The 23,858-nt window shown below is 39.8% G+C and overlaps 1 protein-coding gene across 2 annotated transcripts in view; it reads right to left on the bottom strand.

The window, feature by feature from the left end:
* Nucleotides 1-23,858, bottom strand: part of LOC129774927 (centaurin-gamma-1A) — a 478,174-nt gene that overhangs the window by 27,665 nt on the left and 426,651 nt on the right. For both annotated transcript variants that reach the window (XM_055779015.1, XM_055779016.1), the window contains exon 2: nt 4,701-4,933. In XM_055779015.1, the coding sequence (XP_055634990.1) occupies nt 4,701-4,933 (233 nt within the window). The remainder of the gene's footprint in view (nt 1-4,700; nt 4,934-23,858) is intronic.

Below are 23,858 nucleotides of genomic sequence, written 5' to 3'. Positions count from 1 at the left end.
ACAGAATAAACCAGTTGTCACCCTGCTGTCGATTCAGCTTATTAACAGTTACCAACAATACAAAAATCTCCGCTAATGACCAACTCCCGATCGTCTACCGCCACCAAACGGAGCGGAATTCATACAGTGGTGCACTTTCCCTTTCGTTTTTACCCCTACTCTTCACCCCTCCACCAATCACCCCTTCGAACGAACAAACGACAAAAGTCATTAAAATCGGTGCAAAACAATTGTAAAAATGCAACCTAATCGCATCGCGAAGAAGAAAGGAAACAATAACAACAATGCGCAATGTGCGTTGCATTTTAGCGCGTGCATTGTTTGCAACCTACACAACCAATCCGATGATAGCGCCGCCAGGGCTGCCACCGCCGCTGCGTACAATGGCACGTGAGTGCAAAGCCCTAAATTGCGCACGTCGCGTCGCCGCCGCCGCAACATACATCTGCAACTGCAATTTTGCATATTGCCCCTGCGAATCCCTGTGTATGCGCGAGGTGGTGGTGATCGATGCGTGGATAATTTGTATTTCAATGGGGAAAACACACAATCGGATTTGGCGAAACGGAGCGCGCAAACGGCAGAGAAAATCGCTTGCACTGCTGCATCAAACGAGCTGATAATTGATTACGTTTACGAGATGCTGACTTTTCCGATGCAGCAGCAGCAACTATTAGTGTGGGTTCGATGTGACAGTAATTTGAATTGCAAATTAGTCCACCGGCAAATGGTTGAACTGTGCGGAAACTGTGAGGAAAGTATTTTAGTTCTAGTTGATTTGTTGTTACGCGCGAATTAACGGCATCGATTATTGAACCCAAAAAAAAAGGGTCCTTCGGATCTGTGCTTTTTTGTTCACGCCGATGTTCTCCGTTGTATTTTTTACGATTTATTGATTTTAGATCGGCGATTGTGGATTCGCCAAGATCGTACGGTGCGATGGGATTACCTTGGCTATAAATTTCCAATTTAAATGCTAATCACTAGCAGCGAAGCCTTTCACGTTCACGGATTTTGTATGCAAATCGGAGTGGTGCTTGAAAATTTGTTATTTATCGCTTCATTAAACTTTGTTTAGTGGGGTAATTATTATTTAGGGTAAAATCGCAGCTGAATCCTAGATCCAGATCCGGGGCAAGAAAGAAAGATAATATGTACAGAAATGGGTATCAGTTTGCAAAGGTCATATTGTTAACAATGCAATGTCGGCTTTCATCACACCGCTGGTTGAATTTGAATTTGAACAGCCCTCATTTTTACGCCAACCACGAGCCAAACGACCGCTCCGAAAAAGTTGTAGCCACATACACACACACACGAACTACATTATTAAAATCTCAATCGAGAACTAATCTAATCTCGACAGTCAGCATGAAATAGATTGCAGTCTGACACCCTCTCACCCTCAAAACACGTACACCGGCCTGTCCTGCCTCCCTGGAAGTGTGATTAAAATCCTTTCCATTTCTCCTGCTACCACAGAAGCCAACAGTTGGATGAATACAGAGCAAAAAAAAGCGGCAAACCAATGGGGGCGGGCAAGCTCATATGTCCCACCGACTGAGACGCATGCATGCGACTCCGGTGGGGTGTCTCAAGTGCTTCTTGTTGACTGGCAATTTCACCCTCACCTTGCTTGTTCGCTTGCTGCTGTCTCGGAGAACCCTCCGTTGCACAGAATGGAGGCTTCTGTGTGTAGCCCGGGAGCGATTTTAATATCCGCCTGTGCCCGTTTCCGTTTCCTCGTTCGTCGGCGGCCAGATGTCGAATGTTTTGCATGTAATTTAGCACATGTGCGCGCGCGGACAAGGGGAGACTGTTGGGTAGTGAATCAAAACCTCGCAACTTGACTCTTCTCGCCTCAAGATTTAGTTTCAATTACCAACATGAGAGAGTCAGTTTTGCCGCCTTGCAGCTTGGATAGTCCGACGAATCCTTCCTTCGAGAATGCAACACTACAGAGCGATGCAGACCGTCTACGGACTACAGTGTGGACTAAAAAAAATGTACATCGCGGAAATAATTTCCAATTCATTATGACAATCATCAATTTATGTTGCAACAGAGCCTTCAGTCAATTCGAAATGTTGTGGATTGAAAATTACTTTACATACGTTTCTAGCATTAGGTGGTTATCATGAATTCATTTTTATCCTCAGTGAATGATGAAAAAGTTAAGTTTTCATCCGTCATCATGAACTGCATAATCACTGGCAGTGATGCCGTTTCTTACACTACTGAAAGAAATCATATGAAAAGCAATTAGCAATTTAAGAAAAACGTTTTTGGAAAAAAATCCAACTTTACATGACATTTTTATCAACGCGAGCGAAATTAAAAAAAAACAAAAGCATTTAATTTTGCAAATAGCATCAAATTGAATGTATGAGCGACTTTTTGAAACTCTAAAATGGAATCAAAACGGAACCTTTGAAATACAATTTGAACATAATAGAAACATCTATTTGTATGGCATTCCTGAATGTACAACTTTACATGACATACAGCCAGAGATGCCAGGGTTCAAGACATGTCTTCAATTTTAAGACATTTAACATACTGTGAAGACATTTGATTTTGTGAAGACATTTCAGTATGATAGTGTATGTGTATTTTTGGGAGATATTATTTTCATAAAATTGGCCGGAAACAAGAAATAAAACATTTGTCTTAGTGTCATTCACTCGTTTTTTATCTATGTCACTTTTGTTTACTTCTGTCCTTAGTAATCAATGGAGACTTTTTTCTTGGTGTTATTCACTCGCTTGTTTTTCATGACCACTTCACAATCGAAGGTTTTCCGGTTACATAACGTTTTACAATTACTACCCAAAACTTCAATGCTGGAATAAACAAATTGAGTTATTTATACAATTTTTTTCAACAAATGAGAGTTATTCTTTTGCATTTAAATTCTCGTACAGCCCACTTTTATATAACATTTATCACAGTTCCATTTTTGAGGAATAATTGAGATGATATTCACTCAATTAACTGTTTACCACGTGAATAATCATAAAATATAGTTCGTGGATGCGCAACATATTCTTCGGTCACATTTATTGAAACAAACTTCAAATTTCAAGGTAAGTTTGATGAATGCTCTATATATAGCAATTATTATAAACCTTGAGTGATCTATCAAGTTAATTATTTAATAAAAATGAAACATTTTTTAACAGTGTATACGTTATGTGGAGAAAGTACGCACTGTTGAAGGAAATGTATGTCTCAATAATAACCTAAAACATTGCGGAAGACATCAAGTCAATTGGACCAACCATTTGTACGCTATATATCTTTGAAAAATTTCAAGCAATCTTTGCTTTGTCCTTCTCAAAAGTAACGCTAGAGTGAAAATAACAAACCGACGGTGCAAATTATCCTTCTTGGTCATAAAGAATGCGTTTGCAAAATTTAAGCCAAATAAAAAAATACAAAATAGAATTTATTTTACACACAAAGTCCTCAGCACAAATTATTCTAAAACAAAAATTTTTTTTTTCTGATTTCGCTTTTTTTTTGAAAATTTGATTTTGCTCATACTATAATACAACCGAGATACGGATATTGCAAAATTTGGGAGTTCTTACTCTTCAGTTTGCTATATTAGTATATTAGACACCCAAAAATATATACTTTCGATATACCAAATTGGGATGATTGGGATGAACTCAATTGTATATTTTTTCTGTCTTTAGGGAATGTGATACAGAACTCTTCAAGTATCCAATAAGCACTAGAACAATAGCACAGAATCAGAATCAATCGATATGGTAATATTATACAACAATGCATGAACAAATCCATCTGCGTAAAAAGTCGGTTTTAAATGTTTAAAAAGCTTCTTCATGTTGTTATTATCCTAATTCAATTATAACTATGAACAAGTTATGATTATTTTTTTCTAAGAATATGAAAACACGCATCAGGAAATCGTTCTACTTGAGAATATAATGTGAAAAATCCCAATTCGATTGGTAATGATCGGAATAATCCAAACGATTTTGGAGAAGCAAGCCGAGAAAATCGTGGTAATTAATACTCGACAAACACCATCTTATTCCTCTTTGTGGGGGAACAAATCTCTCGGACTCAGACCAACGATATACTGCTTTGAGTGTGGGATGAGCCCCCTCAGATATCAAATTTCTCCATCCATTAGGAGTACTAGAAAAAGACACTTACGACTCTGAGTGCTCTTCGTGCCTATCGCGTCGATAACCTGAGATTCCGAACTCAAATCAATTATCGTAGCTCTAAGACTACTTACAACCGACCGCCTAAAAACCCAATGCTCTTTGAACTTTTGCTCACCCTACACAACGTCTTCGAAAGATATACAGGTCTTGTCTTCGCTTCCACCCCCAAGAGCAAAGCATGCAAATAAACATTAGAGCTGAGCCAATATTTAACCTCACTCCGACGACGGAGTTGAGTGACCTATATTTTCCAATACCGTCGCGTCGTCTCGTAATGAATTTCCGCTTACCGGGCACAGCACCGTGGCACCATGGAATGGGCAGCAGCAAGCTTAATTGAAATTTTGCTCCGTTTGGGCGTAAACAACAGAAAACCAAGCAAAACCTGTTTCAGCTCGCGGTAGCCACCGGGCTTACGCAACAAACTCGCCCCACGGCCATCGCCCACCCACGCCCAGAACTCAGGCAAAACAAAAAAAAAACCAGCAAACCACCAACCTGCATCTCGGGGGGACCACCTTCGTCCCGTATCAGCAGCAGGTAGCTCTGGTTGTCGATCTGGATCTCCTTCTTGAAGCGGCCGCCCTCGGGGGACTCCTCCTGCATGTACGATCCGGTCAGGTATCGGTGAACCAGCGCCGACTTGCCGGAACTGAGGCTGCCAACGATGCCGAGCCGAATGTCCGGCACGGATCGCGAGATCGTCCACTCCTGGCTGTTGACGAAGGAATCTGTGTGTTTGGAAAGAGAAAAAAAACAAATGAGAAGAAGCAAATTTTGTTGGTTACATTTGAAAGGGGATGATTCGGGAAAACGGGTTTTTCCCGCAGTTTCCGAAAAACGGCAACAATTCTGTGGCTCAAACCGAGGTGTTAATGAACGAGGAACGAGATGACTTTCGAATAATTTCATTAAGACGGGAAGGATTCCATCACATCCAACAGAAAGGGACGTGAAAACAAGTTTCATTAACACTTCTTTTCAAGTGTCAATCTCGAGTCGTCATCCGAGTGTCACACACTTTTCGTTGTAAGTCGTCTTGTTGTTAATCAAAGTTAGATTATGTTTTGATGTTTTTTTCATGTCCGGTACAGCAGGCAGCCGCGCTGCTCTCGTTCGAAGGATAAGAGTTATTAGGAAACAAGATGCTTGAAAGCGGTGGTCATTTTCTCGAATGAACCAAGGGTGGTCAAGCGATTTGTTCTGGTTTTTTCTCTCTCATTTTCCTTTCTTTAAGTGTGGTTGGTGTGTTTGTAGATGACTATTGGGTGATTGCAACGAGGAGGAGAAAAAGGGAAAAAGTCGTTACTCGAGACTCGGGCCAACAGTCATAAAACAGTCGGCTGAGAGATCGTAAAACTATAAAAACTTTAAAACCATCAACTGTTGTCGGTGACCCATTTGTTGACTTTTGAAACCGAAATTGATTACCTGGAGCAGTGTTGTGTTTCCGGAAATACACCATAGAGACAACTTTTCACTTGGCGCGAGACGGATTATTGCATAAAGATGGTGTTGTCTAACCTATCCTGTGGTGCTCGAGAGTCCATATTTCCTGTGTCATTAAAATTTTACTATCGGGTGCATTATGAAGTGTTTATTGGTTTATGATAGGTGGGCGATTTGAGGAAGATTTTGGTGGATGTCCCTGTGAGCGACCCGTTATTGCGGTAGTAGAGTTGGTTCCGGATAGAATGCAGTGAACTGGAATCATGTCCGGTAATGTTGCTACAAATTTTGATGTTAATGCCCTTCTTGGACGTTCTTCTCTTGGCCTGCCTTTAAGACTTGTACTACTTCGTTTGAACAGAGCAACCTATCTCTCTAATTTAAGGTGAAGGTGAAGATTTAAGGTGACGGGTCCCTATACACTTTCAACAATCCTTCTCTGGATTTGTTGTGATGCTACTATGCTATCAAAAATAAAGATTTTATCGCTATACTATATTCGTCGTCTATCATCGGAAGATAAAACTTATTGAACACTCCAATATTTTGCAACATAGACCCAGTGTTGGATCGAAGCATTCCCATGAAAAACTTGCTGAAAGCAAACGCCCCTCCCCCCCATCAAATAGAAAACCCAACGACACTCACTAATCAGAGTCCCGCTCCAGTGAATAAAATTTCACGACTGCCATTATTCTGACTATAGTAGGGAAGGCTCCAAAGCGCCGGAATTCACGGGTCACCTCACGCGTTCCGACTAGATTATCCCAACAATTTTCTAAATTGGCGCGAGACGAAAACTCCCGAACACGTAGTTTTGGGACACATCCACAAGCGTCTGTTAATGGTATTAAATTCCATCGCGCGAAAAACAGCAAGTGGGATGTATCGTTTGGCGGAAGAAGATTACCAATTGAAACGGTGGATGCAATTATCGAGCCTGTTTGTTATTCTAAACAGGCCACCGATTGCTTAATGAGGGAACACAGCAAGGGGGCGACCGGTGATGAGTTACTCTCCGCGCAGGTTGTGAATACCTAATTGCACGATGGTTGGTGTCTTGCTGTTTGCGACAGCTCCCAAGTAGCAAGATGCCTCTCGCATTCAAGCGTTTGCTTGCTTGCTTACGAAGAGAAAGTCCTACTGGTGAAAAGTAGAGCAACCGAATGGTAAATACACTTTGCGACCTTTGCGTCCAATGCTCGGAAATCAAAAATCTATGACCTTCTGCCGTACTCAACTTTTCACTCGCTAACCCACAATCGTAGACATTCTCTTCGATAATGCATCATCATCACCATCATCAAAGTTTGGAATGTGGCTCCCTTTGCGTTTCAAATCGCCCCAATTGAGCTCGACATTTTTTTTTCGCTTGTTCGCATAAAAGCACAACCCCACAAGGTAAACGTTTTGTGAAAAGTGAACCAAATGTTGGTGGCCCCATTATCGGACCGATTCAACCAATTTCCATTGAAATCGAGATGAAACGAGGGCAGCTCAAAATGGATGATCGCTATCAAAAAATGGGTGCACTCTTGTGGTTTCTCGCTCTGCCCAAAATCACTGGATGGCTAGATGGTGATGGGGTTAGGTTGTGAAAGATTGAAAGATTTTGATTTTCAATAAACAATTCATTTGAGGCTGTTCAGAAATGTAGAATGCTTCGAGATAGATTGTCCACTTCCGATTAATTCGAGTAATCCACCGAATATACAGAGTACGTTTCAAGTTTCTGTAGAAAATTTTGATGAGCTTGAACATTCGAGGGGATCGGAAACAACAAATCATTTTACACCATATATCCAGTCACTATTTTGTAAGGCCACCAGATGCATTAGGAATGTGTTTTGGGTTTCATATGCATATACCTGGTATAACTCTACTATACCCAAACTAGCGTTGGCAGAAAACATGTCATCTTTGGCAGAAATGATGCCATTTAGTGTGCTGTAGAGTCAAATGCGCAAATAATGAGCTGTTTTGAAAGCTTAAAAATGGTTTGTATGTATGCGTGCAGACATCTCTTTCTGTTTTCATTTCTCATTTCATTTGGGATTGTTCCGAAAAAAAAAGTCCATACGACGTCAATGGGGATCGAACCAAAGCTGGCTGGAATGCAAAGCTATTTTACATGTCCATGCTATCCACATGGCTAATGATGCTCCAGCAGTTGTTCAGCAAATACGTGCTAATATTGCACCTGATTATAAAATGAAGTTGGATTTTCTAAGAGTAAAAAAGGAGCGCATGAAGGAGAACAATATCTATCTCGGTCTGGGCCGTGTATGTGGCAATGTATGCGGAAAGCTTATTTGTCTTTTGTTTCGCTCGCTCGTATTAATCTTATATTGCTGTATCATGTACATTATACAAATGATTACCAGTATTTGTGAGTCATGACGTTTTCTGTTATGTTATGTCTCATTTAATGTCATATATCGGGCTCATGTTTATGAGCTAAAAATCAATTTTGGGTGTACAAATGGAAAACAAATGTAGATAGTGAAGCGCTTAACCGGTTTTCGTTCGTTTTGCCTGCAAATGAAAGGAATTCTGATGAACAAAACGAAAAAAAATATGAATGCTACTTGTTTTGTTTACTTCTAGGTGGAATCTTTAAAGATTGTTTTTCATGGTCTCGAGAGCAAAGCTTTTTTTATGATTTTTGCGAAGCTGAGACTTTGGTTACATAACAATTCATTCAGAAAAATCTAAATTTTATACGTGAGATGCGAGTTGAGTCAGGTTCAATTGTTCTGTGACACCTCGCATTCATTTCAAATTATATTTGAATTTCCTCATGTTTATTGAAGATCACTGTGCAGAAAGTAGAACAAACTGCTCTCGTTCCAATCAAAAAGAGGTTGCCAATGAAAGGTTCTCATGCAAACATGAAATGGTATAACTTTGCACATACTTAGTCGTATAAAAAGTGAATCTAATCAAAATCGTATGATATCAACCAAAGTATACAACGTGCATATCTGAAATCGTAAAAAGCTCGAAAACCCTTTCGCTAGAAGATCGATAACATTCAGTGAGATATGGATTTCAGATATGTAAACGAGGTCTAAGTTAGCCAACACATCTCGCACTGGCACATTGAATTGTTTTTCTCAGGGAAGAAGGGAGTAGAAAAATCAGCATACAATCGGCGTCTATTCGAATGCTCAAAAGAGTAAAATTTTGTGAAATTTGCTTTTTGAAGGGCGACTATACTGTATCAATCCCGTATTCTCCAGATTTCGCTTTGAACAATCATTGTTTATCCATTCTTGAAAGTATTGGCCGTCTAGCCACAACCTGTCCTCATTTTTCTGGCAGTATATGGATTCCTTGTCTGAAGAGCTGCTGGCATTTTGAAACGATCCACGAATCTACCAAATGTTTCGTCTCTTCGTAAGAATGGAAGCGCTGCTCAACCAGGTCGTGCGTCATCGATCAGAGTAAATATCAGGATAATATGGTCGGTGTTAAGTGTTAAGTGTACATGTGATTTTCCAAATCTAATAAATGTGGTATGTAGCTAACGCAATGCTTAACCTAATGCCATCGAAAATTCTATTTTTTTTTAAATTTTGCGACTTGGTCCCCTCTGACTTAACACCGACCATATGCCAGCCGAAGTCGGACGTCCCACAGAAGTGTTTCCAGGTAAGTTGTGCAACATATGATCGAGTGTTGTCATGTAGCAAAATCACCTTATCATGTTTTTGCTCACATTGTGGTCGTTTTTCCTTCAAAGCTCGACTCAACGGCGTGAGTTGCGTTTGTTGGCAAGTTCCTATGCTGGTTTCATCAGTTCAGCATACACTACGCTAACTTAACCCCACAGCAAATGTACGGCATCAGCTAGGGTCCATGGTTGTGTGGCTTGGCCATCGATGTTCACTGTTTTGTTCATCAACTATACTGATATTTCCATTTTTTTTTGCAGAAACAAAGGGTCAAGATTGATATGGTATAGTTTATGTTTTCGGTGCAATGGAATGAATCAATTCCACCCCAGATAAAGAGTATACAGTAAAACCTGTTTTTGTGCCGTTTTTTTTGTGCGATTTTTTTTTCTAAGATTTTCTGTTCTTGTGCGGTTTTTTGTGCGGTGTATGGAAAGAAGCATATTGACGAAGTTGTCGTCCATTTTGCTTTTTTTTTTTTGATGGTTTATATGCATTTCAGTGCGAAAAAGCATATTTGCGTCTCAATTATCCACTTCTGAAATCATTTTCCTACTCTCATCAAATGCTCTAAGTTTTTCTAAGTTTATGCTTGACATGATTTCTAACAGCAACACGTTTCGACATGCAACTAAAAGCACAAAACAGCCACGCGCAACCGAAAAGGCAACAAAACAAAACAAAAGGAAATTGAACGGTGAATGGCGTGGATTTGAGTTATTTTCTTGTGGGAAACTTTTTTTATGCGGTCCCTATCTACCGCACAAAAAATGTTTTTTTTTCAAAATTTGTACCGAACACGATTTTTCAAAGCTGCTGGTGAAGTTTTGCACGATTTTTTTATGCGACTTTTTTTGTGCGGTCCCTATCTCCCGCACAAAAAAAGGTTGCCTGTATACGATATCAAGGAAAACATGAAAACATTCCAAATTTAGTCTAAACTGTCCATCAGCGCGTAATGGATTTTCTCTGGGTGTCAGCAGACCCTCCTTGCTTCGAAAAAATCTGTAAATCAGTGACCATAACGAGATCTGTGCACTAAGCGCTCAAAATGTGCGCGCCCTCGATTCAGGCGCAAAACTTCGTCACACCTCATCAACCTGGCGGCCCATTAACTAGCAATTGTGTATCTGCTGGCTGCTGCCGATTTCGGTGTGGCGTGGTGATTTCTGTTTTCGCTTACCTAATGCCCCATAAAATTCGACCCAATAGCAGCAGCAGTAGTGGGATTAACAAGCGAAACAAATTTTCCCATAAAGCCCCGCCGCGGCCGCCACCACCAATTGACGGGCACAAAATTCCATCAAACGCGCTTTTTATTGACACGCAGTTCAACAAATTTTTCAGAGATCAAGCAGCCACCACCAAGCCTGGTGTGGCTGGTAGGGTGAAAAATGACTTCGTGATTAATGCCGGCAGATTAGAGGTTGACTAATTTGGTTTTGTCTTGGGCTATGGGCGTCCGAAGAAAAGGTAAGGCAAAGGGGTATTCTCTCACGGAAGCTCCGAAGGAATATCTGCGGAAGAGAACCCGCTCTAAATAGTGTTAATTTACATGCAATCAATCTTGGTTCTTCTCTTCCCCCCGGGGCTGCGCTAAATGCTAAGGCATTGTGTTTTGCTCGGTTTTGATTTGAGGTTATGTTTGCACTGCAACGCAGTCGTAGTCGTCGTCTCCGGGTGCCATCAATCAGAGGACAGACAACGAACTGGGATGTGTGGTGTTTCGGGAGGACTGCTTGCATCAATCATCTCATGGGCTGCGGCGGTTCCTCTGCCTTTTGTTTCCCGCGCCGGAATCGTCGGTTTGTTTGCTTTTGCCGGATGACCTTCGCCGGTTGAAGGGTAACGTTTCTTGACGGATTATTTTCCCTTCCGATTGCAGTACTTATTTTGCGATTAATCAACACCGCTGCGTGAAGATACGGTCGGTCGGTGGTGTGGAGAGCTCGGTGAAAGTGAAGATCCCGGAAGACTGTATCTCTGCCAACTCATCGCGGCGAATCGAATCGGGAAAAATCGTTACCACTGACTGACCGACCGTTGGAGGAAGTGCGATGATATTGCACCTTTCCGGTGCACCTTTTGCTGAGTCGAGAATGCAATCGGGAGCCCAGTCTAGTTTTAATTAAGCGTGCATTGTGCTCTCTCTTTGCAGCATTTGCTTCTTTCGCTCGCTGTATTGTTCCAGAAAAAAATCTGACAGTCTAGACCGGACACTGGCCGTAAATATGGTTCGACCGGGAGAGAGAGAGAGATCGGAACAAAGGACACATAAATTTCACCGTTTGTCCCCATTCACTGCCATTATGATGATGATGCAGTGAAAGAAATGCGACTCGAGGTAAATATTGCATAAAACAAACCTGAAGAGATCCCCTGGAAGGAAGCCAACAGACGGTAGAGGAACATAGCTGCTTCAAAACCAGTTCAACGAGCAGATAAGATCCTCTGCTGGGTCCTCTCTGCCTCCTCCGCTCGTCCTCAGAATCCATTTCACCCGATCGGTGCTGCTGTGCGTAAGCCAAATACCAGCTGCACAAACAATGGGCTCGATTTAGATTTTCTGTACGGCACTTTCCAAATAAGCCTAATCTAGAGCACAAAGCCCCTTTCCTTTCCTTAGGCGCATATCTTCTTTCGCCTCTCGATGGGATCGGGATTCGGGAAGAGTGAGGGTACACGACCGATCGACCGGCCGACCAATATTCCAGAACGAAGGTGGGCACGTTTTTTTTTATTGAAAATGAGCTATCTGTGTTTTTTGTGCTTCTCTCTTTTCGCTGGTTAGCCTTTTTTTTCAATAAGTTTTTTCAGGTGGTGCGCGCGCGCCCGAAGGAAGAAGCTGGTGAAAATAACAAACAAAGCAAAAAACCAACAAGTCTCCGAGAGCCGGAGGAGGTGGCGCGGCAGCTTGCCTCCTACCAGTCTGGGATAAATTTGCGCAACAGCCGCAGCTCCACTATGGGAATTCAAGCGGACAAAAAATCGAAGAAGAGACTGTCACCGATCTGTTTTTCTATATTTTTTCTACAGAAAGTAGACACTCTAACTAAGAAAAGTGAAACATTTCAGGAACGTAGCATGTACCATACTTGAGATATCGAGAAATGAAGATGAAAAATTGCAAAATGAATGCAAATTCATGAAAAACGCGAATTTAAAAAAATGATCATAATAACTTAGAACTTAGAATTATAATAAACGTTACTAGCTGACCCGGCAAACGTTGTTCTGCCATATAAATTAGTTCTAGTGAATATTTTGGTTCAACGGATTACAGAATGCAAAAATTCGTTCCGTTCGGGTGATTCTGACTTGATGGGATTTCAGAATATTGGTGAGTAAATTATCAATAAACGGGTTTGGAATTTCCGAGGAAATTACACTGTCGATTTTATTAGGGCGAAATTTTTCCACTAACCAAACTAAAAATGTGTGTATGAGGTAACTCTCGCGTTCGCCATTTAACCGAATAGCAAAGGCTGTGTTGGCATTGTTCATGATAGCGTCTCGCAAGTAAATGTTTTCTTCCTCACGTCGCTCCTGTTGATTGTGTCGTAGCAATCGCAGCCGTTCGCTCTCTATCTCTACCTTGGTACTGCTCACAACATCGTGGAAATAACGTCTGTCCTGGCCGCATCGAATCGTCGTACGATACACATAAAAATCATTCGAGCTTCCTCCACAATCTTGTTTGTTTCTTTTCCTCTAACCGCATTGAATCTACACACGTGCGCTCCAGCAGGTGTTTTATCAGGATTGATAACAATAGCTTTATAGTTTATAAGAACATACTAAAATCGCAATTGATAATAGGGGATGGGGGTTTAAATTTCAAAATTATATGTATGGTTTGAAGCTAGATTTTAGAAAAATTAAATTGTCCAATTTTTTTTTGCCCATAATCGGTATTAAATATAAATATGGTAATCGGTATCCTAGCGGTATCTTATATAGTTTACAGCATGTAAAGTTTTTTGTGCATAATTTCATGATTTTAACTTTGTTGGTCGGCATCTTTTTACTCCCAGGAGCTCCGATATTTTTTAAGTATTTAGGTACACTGGAGTCGCTTATTACGCGGTTTAAGGAATTTTTAAAGTTTTTTTTTCTTTTTGATATGGTTGAAACTTGTCATTTATGATAATTGCTGTATATTTCACGAGCAACTTAATCAAAGGGCTTATCTTTTTTTTAGTTTGAATGAAACTATGATTTTATAAAAAAAATACTGGCTAAATTTTCCTTTCCATGGGCTACACCCCCTCTCCTTTCCCCATACTCTAATGGCATGCACATAGTTGGAAATCTTTGAAATGTTTTAATTGCTGCTAAAAATGTTTAAAAAAAATATCCCTTTTTTTGTTGTCGCCCTATCTTACGATTGAGCACCCTAATCGGCAACTAAAAAAAATACAGGGCTAATTTTTTTGGCTGGTGTCCAATCTCTGCAATTTTCGAAGAAATCGAAGCACTTTAAAAAAAACAAGAAAACGGTTGTATCTGTGGTGTAACCGCAAGGTTGATGTAGAACTATCGTCGGTTTTGTGATAAATTGTTCGAAGATAGATCTATATCATTTCCAATAGACAAAATATCTGTCGCTTTCAATCAGTCTACATAAATGTTGCGCTCGCTCTTTCTTCGTCACAACACCCACTTCCCGTTTGAAAAATTGACGTTTATCGGCGGGCGTTGAGCGAAAATGAATTGTCCTTCTCAGCAATCATTGTGTCTCTTTTGCTTCAAAGTAATATTTAGTTCTAGGAAGAACTGGATTTGATTTGCTGAAAACCAAATCCCTCGTGTTGTGCGTGATCTGTGACGACTGGTACTTTTTTCAGTGTTTTCGGTTTTTGTGCAACGGTTTTCGATGGTTAGGTTGGCTCTTGCTTTGCTATAGTTGCACGGCAGTAGCGGGGCTTACTTCTTGTTGCTCACCTTCTTCACAGTAGTAGCTTTGATTTTTTCGGCAGCGGCTGCTGTTTTCTTATCCCCGGTATTAGCGGAAAATTATTTGCCAGCAGCGATGACATTTTGCGGTTTCTTCTCGCTCGACGCTCGACGCTCGCCGGCAATTGTTGCTGACTTGATGACCACCAAACGGACGGAGTTGTGTGTATTTGTGTGTGTTATCACTTCTCCCCGGTACATTCTTTTGGTCTTACGGGAAAGCATAAACGAACCGACGCGAACACGACGCACCTTCATTTGCACATACCGGCTCTTGGTGACACGCTTTTTGATGAACGAAGTGAGCTTCGCCACATCAATTTTATAGCAGCGATAACATGCTCCAACCGGTATACCGGATTTCCGAGCGGGCGCCAGCTTATATACAGATTTGTGTGATTTCAATAGCTTGCTTTCAAAGCAATTTTTAAGCTATTGAAAAAAGTTTTTGGATTACCGCGTAGAGATTATTAACGCTCAAAATCTTGTTGTTACGGCGTAACGCTCTCGTTTTCTAAACTTTGAACTTACATCCCAGTGTAGAAATGAAAGACTTGATCCTACGTCAAAAAAACTATTTTTGGCTTGTCTTTGAATCACTATAAAAAAATCATCATCGAGTTTAAAGAACCAATCATGTAGGGAAACCCGGGGTAAGACCTGCATTGAGGGTAAGACCAGCACCCTTGAATTTAAATAGAAAACTTTGATTAACTATGTTTTTAAACACTGTACATTTCAGTTTTGTTTTTACTTTAGACGTTTCAAATCATATCAAATCCACCATAATCGATCAAATGTCAAAATATTAATCAAAACAAGCGCGAGTGTCGATGATGCGCAACCGGATGTAATTTTTTGCTAGTGGAGTTTATGCTTTTATTCTTGGGAATAAGGTTTAAAATTCTTTTTCGTTGCTCTACAGTTTGTCTCCTGGATTGTTAACTATCACTGGAATTCAAGCAATAAATCTATAAAAGTAGTCTTCTTAAAAAAATGTGTACTGTTGGAGTAAGACCGCCACCCTTTGAGTGGGGTAAGCCCGGCATGGTTGCGGTTTGCGGAAGCTTAATCTATCTATCTATCTATATATATAAAAATGGAGTGATGTCTGTCTGTCTGTCTGATTCTTATAGACTCGGAAACTACTGAACCGATCGACATGAAAATTGGTATGTAGGGGTTTTTGGGGCCGGGGAAGGTTTTCGTGATATTTTGAGACCCCTCCCCCCTCTCTAAGGGGGGGCTGCCATACAAATGAAACACAAATTTCTGCATTACTCGGAAATTAACCAAGCAAACGAAACCAAAGTTGGCATTTGAAAGTTTTAGGGTGCAATAAATGTTTCTATGATGGTTAGACAGTCCTTCCCCCACTCAAAGGGGGGGCTGCCATACAAATGAAATACAAATTTCTGCATTACTCGAGAATTAATCAAGCAAATGAAACCAAATTTGGCATGTGGAGGTTTTAGGATGCAATAAATGTTTCTATGGTGATAAGATACTCCTTCCCCCTCTCTTAGAGGGGGCTGCCATACAAATGAAACACAATTTTTTGCATTACTCGGAAATTAATCAATCAAACGAAACCAAAGTTGGCATGTGAAAGTTTTAGGGTGCAATAAATGTTTCTATGATGGTTAGACAGTCCTTCCCCCACTCAAAGGGGGGGCTGCCATACAAATGAAACACAAATTTCTGCATTACTCGAGAATTAATCAAGCAAATGAAACCAAATTTGGCATGTGGAGGTTTTAGGATGCAATAAATGTTTCTATGGTGTTAAGATACTCCTTCCCCCTCTCTTAGAGGGGGCTGCCGTACAAATGAAACATAAATTTTTGCATTACCCGAGAATTAATCAAGCAAATTAAACCAAATTAGGCATATGGAAACTTTAGGGTGCAATGAATGTTTCTATGGTGGTTAGATACCCCTCCCCCCTCTCTTAGGGGTGGCTGCCATACAAATAAAACACAAATTTCTGCATTACTCGAGAATTAATCAAGTAAATGGGCGGGACGAAGTTTGCCGGGTTAGCTAGTAGTACATATTTTTCATCTATTTCAGATGCCTCGTAACTAACAAATGAAAGGAAAGGATTTTTTTTGGCATTCGTTTTTCCGTCTGAAAAGCCGGTTTTTATAAATTTTTTTAGATTACAGTAAATCTCGAAGTTTCATGCAATTTTAAGACATTTGGCATCAATTTTTTTTTCTGAAAATCAGTGATTTTCGGTTTAAAAAAAGATTTTGACGTCTGTGACACTAGTAAATAGAGTCCGATTGAGCTAGTATTTTGCGAAGGGAATGTTATCAGGTAAATCAAAATTTCGAAGGAGGTCCCGTATGAAAAATCGTGATGACCATTTTTATTGGCTCTCTAAGCCATATGTTTTACCTCGTATTCCGAAAAAAACGACTCAGAGAGTCGATTTCTGACAAAAAAAAAATCGAGAAGATGTCATGTACCCCTTGTGAGATTTTCGAAGTTCAAATAATCAAATCTATCAGCGCTTTGAGGCACCCCCAAATCATGTCCGATTGAGCTGAAATTTTGCACAAGTCATTTTTTGGGCCAATAAACAAAATTTACATGGTCGATTTTTGAAATTTGACATGACCATTTTCGCGGCCACCCTAATACAAATATATTCCACCATATCTCTGGAACGCCTTCACCGATATTCACCAAACTTGACATACATGTTCCTTACACATTTGTGGTGGTCAAAGGCGCATTTGAAATGGGAAGGCAGTCACTGAAAGGGGTAGGGGCTGAATTCCCAACAAATTCATGAATAATTTCATCTTTTTATATAAAAAATACACATCAAAATTTGACCGTAATATAGTCACAAATGATCTTGAACAACTTGTTTCGATCATAACAAGTAGAAAAAATAATACCAGAAGTGTTGAAAAAACGATGAAAATATTTTTGTCCGCTTGCTTGTATGAAAATCTCTCATAGTGCAGCAGCAGCTCGTGTACCGATCACGTCCAATAACATTTTCGAGGCTCACCGAAATCTACAGCCGTCATATGCGCAGTGTGCCTCCGCTGCAGCCACCGCCGCCGTCAGGCATGATTTACTGATTTGTTGATTGAACCTTTTGAAGTGCAGTTGTGGGTCTTGAGTGGAGGCGGGTTAGCGACGGTTACGTAAGATCTGTGCCGGAAAACTAACCCCAAGAAAGGTTGGCTTATCTTGGTCGACCGTTTGTTTTTTTCACCTGAACTCCATTCCGCTCGAATGCACCCTCAACCTCCAGCCCCTCTCGGAGTTTGTTGAATTTTCAATTAAAATATGTTACATTGCTGCCGTGAGCGGAAATAGCTGGCCAACCCCGTTGACCCAAGTCTCAAGTTGATTACTCAACCATTTCTGTCGCTTCTTCAATCGATGGATTGTTTGGACATTCTTTGGCTTCCTTCCCCGCGCGGTGAATCGCGCTTGGTGAGGGGCGGTGGAATTTTTCCACTCCATTGTTTTCTATTACTTTGACTCGAGACGACGAAATGTGTCTGTGTGTCCAACCGAATAGCCGAAGAAACGGTTTATTGATTTTCACCCAGTCTGTCACATTCCAATGGAGCGAGAAATTCCTTTACGCCCCCTGGATTCCACGGAGGACGACGCTAACACATATTGACAAATCGATCGAAAAGTCATTTATATTCGCCTCGGGGTCTGTTCCCGGGATAGGGACGATGCTGCGTTCATGTTTTGACACTTTTTGCAACGGTTGGCCTTGAAAAGTGCGCGGCGAACAGGTTCGGTTCGGATTTTTGCCAAGACGAAGAACGAACCTGTTTCTTGTGCTGATTTTGCGATCCAAATTATCGCTGTCTTTCGCTGTCTGATCGTCAAGCGTTAAGGGTTATTATTAAGATTCCGCCCACTGCACGTGCTGTTCGATCGGAAAGGACCACTTCTTACGGCAGCTCTCGGAATGACGTTAAATCTCGACACATTCTTGGCGCTGGGATGGGTTGTTTGTGTGTTTGATGATGCTGTTACGAAATTGGTGCACTCTTCAAACGACGAAGACGACGACGACGACGTCAACCGTGTTGATGATGATGACGATGGCGGCGGCGGTGATAATGATCGTGATGAGAGGAAATACTTATTTTTCACCAACTAGCAAACACACACTGTAATTTGTTTGTCGGTCCCCCTTTTTGACACGGTAATTTATGACACAGCGAGCGCGCAGTTATGGGTGAGGAGACCATCGGGTGTCACACAGAGGATGAAAGGGAGGGGGGGCAGCTTCTGCACGTGATCCTCCCCCAGAGCAAGGTTACGGATGCGGTTTCAAGTGGCCCCGCGGTCGGAGGGCGTGAGAGATATCAAGTTGATTGGTTGACATCTTGTTGTTTCGAATTTGTCTTGACGGTGTGAAATTTTGTGCACCATTTCTTTCCGGTGCCTTCATGTGAGGCGTGGAAGCCGTGTGGGTGTTGGTTTATTGCAGTCGTTATGGACGGAATGCGAAACTGCGTATGCGTTCCGCATACGGAATTTGACCGAGTTACGTTGGAATAACTCTATCAGGAGAATGTTAATTCTAATTTAGATTTTTCTTCCTAATCGAGGAGATTCCAGACAGATTGGAAACTGCTACTCTGTGTTCTATTTTTGCGAAACGAAATGAGTTGATTGTCGCTCGAAAAATGTTGGGAAACATTGTATAATTATGTTCTTATTGATTATATTAATAGTATCACCTTGAGTGGAACAGTGCTGCGAGTGGAAATTAGTGTTCTATACGATGCTGAAGAAAACAAATTGACGATTGATAAAAAGAAGCGCGTAGCAAAGAATCTTACAGAACGAGATATCATGAATTCAAAATCAATCAAAACAAAACAAAATCAATCACAACAAAACAAATCAAAAAACAAGCTGCAGTGGTCATACGGGTTTACTTTGAATAAATAAATGACTTAAAATACAGGTCGGACTCGATTATATATAGTCGACCATTTTTCTTCAACAATTATTTTCAAATCCTATACATAATCGAATCTCAAGAAAACAATTTTTTCATTAATGTATGAATGTCAAACACTAATAGAAAAATAGCTTTTTTTGTGATTCGATTATGTATTGAATTCGAAAATTAACGTTGAAAGTGAAATTGTGATTATATATAATCGAGTCCGACCTGTAATTCATTTCCTCCAAATCCAAAGCGGACATCACTAGTTAATTAGAAGGAATTGTGAAACAAGCATGAGCAAATTTACGATAAAAGTTCATGCGAATAATTTTCTGATCGATAAACGAACAAACAAACTGGATTCTTTCGGGATGATCAACGGAGAAAACAACTTGAACAGAACTTTAATGACACCTCAGCAACTGAACATCACTTGCACAAGTCTGATTTTTTGTTGAATATATTATATCAAGATATCGGATTATCAATCGTCCCGTTTTTAGCTCTCTTCTTCAGCTTCGGAGGAGTTCGAGAACTTCGAAAAATAGAGTAACGCGATTCTGACTGAGTTTCTTGCAGAGCCCAACTTGCGAATAAATGAATCAATGAAGCTCAAAATTTGATTGTATACATCTCGTTGAAAATAAACTGACAACAATAACACATGCCAATGTCATCATATAAGGGTCCCGTAAAACAAAAGCCGTCCGTAATGTAAATTAATAAAAAGTATAGAAGAAACATTATATTTTTATGGTTTCGATTTTATGATTTTTCTATATATCCTAAATTTATATGTAGATGCTAATTCGATCATATTCGGTTCTAAAATCATATTTAATGTGAAAGAGGAAAGTGTCACCCATATCTGGGAGACAAGGCGACGGATATGTTAATCGACTAATAACCGCACAAACGTTTTTCGAACAATTTCTATGCAAAAAATAATAATTTGCGTCGATTGATCAATCTAAAAGTTAAAGTAAACCCGTATGCTTATGGCCACCACAATTTTTTTCGTTGAATTGTTTTCCACATGTTTTCCATATATTCTCAAATCTACCATGCAATTATGCCTCACCCAGGCTCTGCAGAACATCTTGGTTTGCGCATCTTTTGTCAGTGAATTTTGGTGGAATTAATTATCAATTTGTTTCGTCAATGTCGCATTTAACATTCGCGATAATTTCATGTTGAAAGTTGAAACAAAAGAAACATTAATTTCCACTCTTGCCATCGAAGAAATCTCCAATAACAAATTGTCATATTTCACATGTTCTTAACGTTTTTCATATTTCGTGTTGGCTTAGACAGAAATAAAAGATACAAGAGACATCTAAGCAGATTAAAAATTGAAAAATTTAAAAATTTGTTTTTTTTTGTTGGAGCATTTCGAAAACATTTGAGATTTGCATAAAAAAACTTTTCAGGCTGAAATGTATTTACATCTACTAAAATTGTTTTATTAAGGCAACATCAAAGTAGCGTAACGGATTTTTTATGGCCAGAAATCGAATATTGGAATTGGGACGAGCTATCCTTCCAGCGACATCATGCCTTCGTGTCTAACAAACCATCGAACAAACGCTGCTAGAAAACACCGATTTTGTCAACAGGTTATTTTTCGAAGTGGCAAGACTCCTTACGGATGATTCAGAGACGACTCAGGTACTCAAACACAGTGTTTATCAAACTAATCGCGGTAGAGGATGACAAAATGACATTGACATTTATTGGTCAAAATGTCCAATAAATGTCAAAAAGTTGATTAACAAAAATGACGTAAAAATGTCAAGCTTAGTGAGTAAGTCATTGGAAAGAAATAATTATCCATAATTAACCGGAAAAATCAGTTTTCCATAAAGCAACTATCGTTTAAATTATACAGTATTATTACAACCTTACAGATGAACTTTTTTTGTAGCAAATTACACATATCCAAACACATGTTTGATACACACTTGTGTTTCGATTTGTTGTTAGTTCTCATCCACTTTAGGCCTCAGTCTACGCGTATTTTTGAACTTTCTACTCAAAATAGATTCAAGAAGTAGCAGTACTTGAAGTAGGAAATGAGACAAAAAATCAAAAGAAGGCAGGAAAGCAAAAAAGATGAGAGGGGGAGAAGACGGGAAGATAACAACGGGAGACGGGAAGGCAAACAAGGCAATAAGATAAAAGAATGCAAAGAATGGCAAAGAAGGTAAAAGAATGTCAAAGATAGCAAAGAAAGACCAAAGAAGGCCAAAAAGACAAGAAGGAAAAAGTTGAAGAATCTAGAAGAGGACAAAAGACAAAACAAGACATAAGAAAACAAAATAAGGCAAATGAAAGCAAAAAGCAGAAGAGGGCAGTAGAAGACAAAATTGAAAAGGAAGCCAAAAGAGAACAATAGAAGCCAATAGAAGGTAACAGAAAACACGGAGGAAGAAAAAGATACAAAAAGGCAAACGAAGCTAGAAGGCATATAAAGGGAACAGAATACTAAAAAAAGGCAAAAAAGATAAAAAAGACAAAAGACGGCAACACCAGATAAGAAGGAAAATTATGAAATAATGTAACGGAAGTCAAAAGACAAAAAAATCCATAAGAAAACAAAAACAGGCAAAATAAAGCAAAAAAATCAAAAATCCAAAAGAAGGCATCAGAAGACATGACCGAAGAAAAAGATACAAGTATGTAATGGAAGTCAGACGAAGGCATAAAACAGGAACAGAAGGTAAAATAAAGCGAAGAATTGCAAAAGAAGGCAAAAGAAAGCGAAAGATGACAAAAGAAGGCAAAAATGCAAAAGAAGACAGAAGAAGAAAAGAAGGAAAAAAACAAAATAAACCAAAAGAAAACAACTGAAGACAAGAAGAAAGAAAAAAGATAAAATAATGCAAAGGATGTCAGAAGAAGGTAAAAAACAAAAGGCAAAAGACGACAAAAGAAGGCAAAGGGACACGAAAGAAAGCAACAACAGTAAAAGAAAGCTTGAAGACAAGTAGTAGGCAAGACTTCAAGAAGGCAAGAAGGCATCAATAACGCGAAAATGGCTTTTTTCGAGTTACGAGGGAGAAGAAAAACCATTCTGAAGTAACCAAACCAAAAAATAGGAGAATTCGTTATCTAAAAACAACTAATCGGTTCTTGTATATATAATACATATTTATTCAACTTTTTTTTGTAGGAATTGCCCCGAGATTTTTATCCGCTTCTTTTCATTAAACGTTACCAGTGTTTGCCAAATGATCCACTCATTGAAAAAATCGCTTTCGTTCGTTCAAATATGATCTTTCAGGAAACATTTCCTCCAGCGGTATTCTATTATTGTTATGTGCTGCAAATCACGACACAAAAGAGAACGAGACAACTCTGCATCGGCTCGCACTTCATTGCACACCAGCATGCAAGCAAAGCTATCATATACGCTTTCAGTGCAGAAAGCTTATTTTCTTCTTTGCCTCTAACATATGCATACCGACCTCTCCATGCATCATGAAACAGCAGGATCATACGGACAATGCAAAGCGAAAGATTCATATTCAGCTAATGTAGCAGATCCTGATTTTTAAGTCTCAGAGAGTGCAAACTATATGATTATTTAGCTCGATAGAGGCTAAGGGAAGGGTAGTCAGATTGTATTTTCCATTTTTAACGCCGCTATCCCTTGAAATGTGTATATTCATATAGACCGCATAGTTTTACTAGCAACACCGCTCCAGTGAGAAGCAAAAACTCTCGCGTTTTATCTCTTTTCCCATTCGCTGCTCTCCGCAAATGGTGACGTAATGATGACGTAATTTTTCTTGTATCATTTATTGCTTTACACTTGTCTGTGCAGTGGGTTTCGCTATAGTAAAATGAGACGATATATGCGGTTCAAACTTGTATGCAGGCTTCGAAAATAGTGTGCCATGTTTGATACAACTCGAATATGCAAACCACAGTCTTCGTTCCTCTCTTAGTTTAATCACTAAATGTTACAAAAGTGATTGCTGACATTCATACAAGTATCTGAATGATCCTCTCATATTTGGTTATATGTTCGTGAGAGTTTACTTGCATGACACATTGTGTATCATTTGATTTTGATCGAAATCCAAACACTGAACGTTACCTAAATCTTGTGTGCTTAGAGAATATGAAGTTTTCCACAGGTGGAACGGATTTTGTTGACTGAAGAGTAGTTTGCCAAATGGGTTTGTGCTAAAATATGCCTTTTCCATGAGTTATCCGTTTTTATAGAGTAACAAAAAAATATGTGGGTTTTCCAAATGTGTTGCAATTGTTTCATAACACTCATTTCCTCCCTCTCCCTCACTCTCTCTCACTCTCTCTCTCTCTCTTTCTCTCTCACTCTCTCTCTCTCTTTCTCTCTCACTCTCTCTCACTTTCTCTCTCTCTTTCTTTCACTTTCTCTCTCTCTATCTCTCTCTCTCTCTCTCTCTCTCGTTCTCTCTCTCTATCTCTCTCTCTCTCTCTCTCTCTCTCTCGTTATCTCTCTCTCTCTCTCTCGTTCTCTCTCTCTCTCTCGTTCTCTCTCTCTCTCTCTCTCGTTATCTCTCTCTCTCTCTCTCGTTCTCTCTCTCTCTCTCTCTCTCGTTCTCTCTCTCTCTCTCTCTCGTTCTCTCTCTC

This window comes from Toxorhynchites rutilus, chromosome 3 (genome assembly GCF_029784135.1).
Source record: "Toxorhynchites rutilus septentrionalis strain SRP chromosome 3, ASM2978413v1, whole genome shotgun sequence".
Classification (NCBI taxonomy): domain Eukaryota; kingdom Metazoa; phylum Arthropoda; class Insecta; order Diptera; family Culicidae; genus Toxorhynchites; species Toxorhynchites rutilus.
The sequence above is the reverse complement of the archived record's forward strand: the minus strand, read 5'-3'. Positions and strand labels throughout refer to the sequence as shown.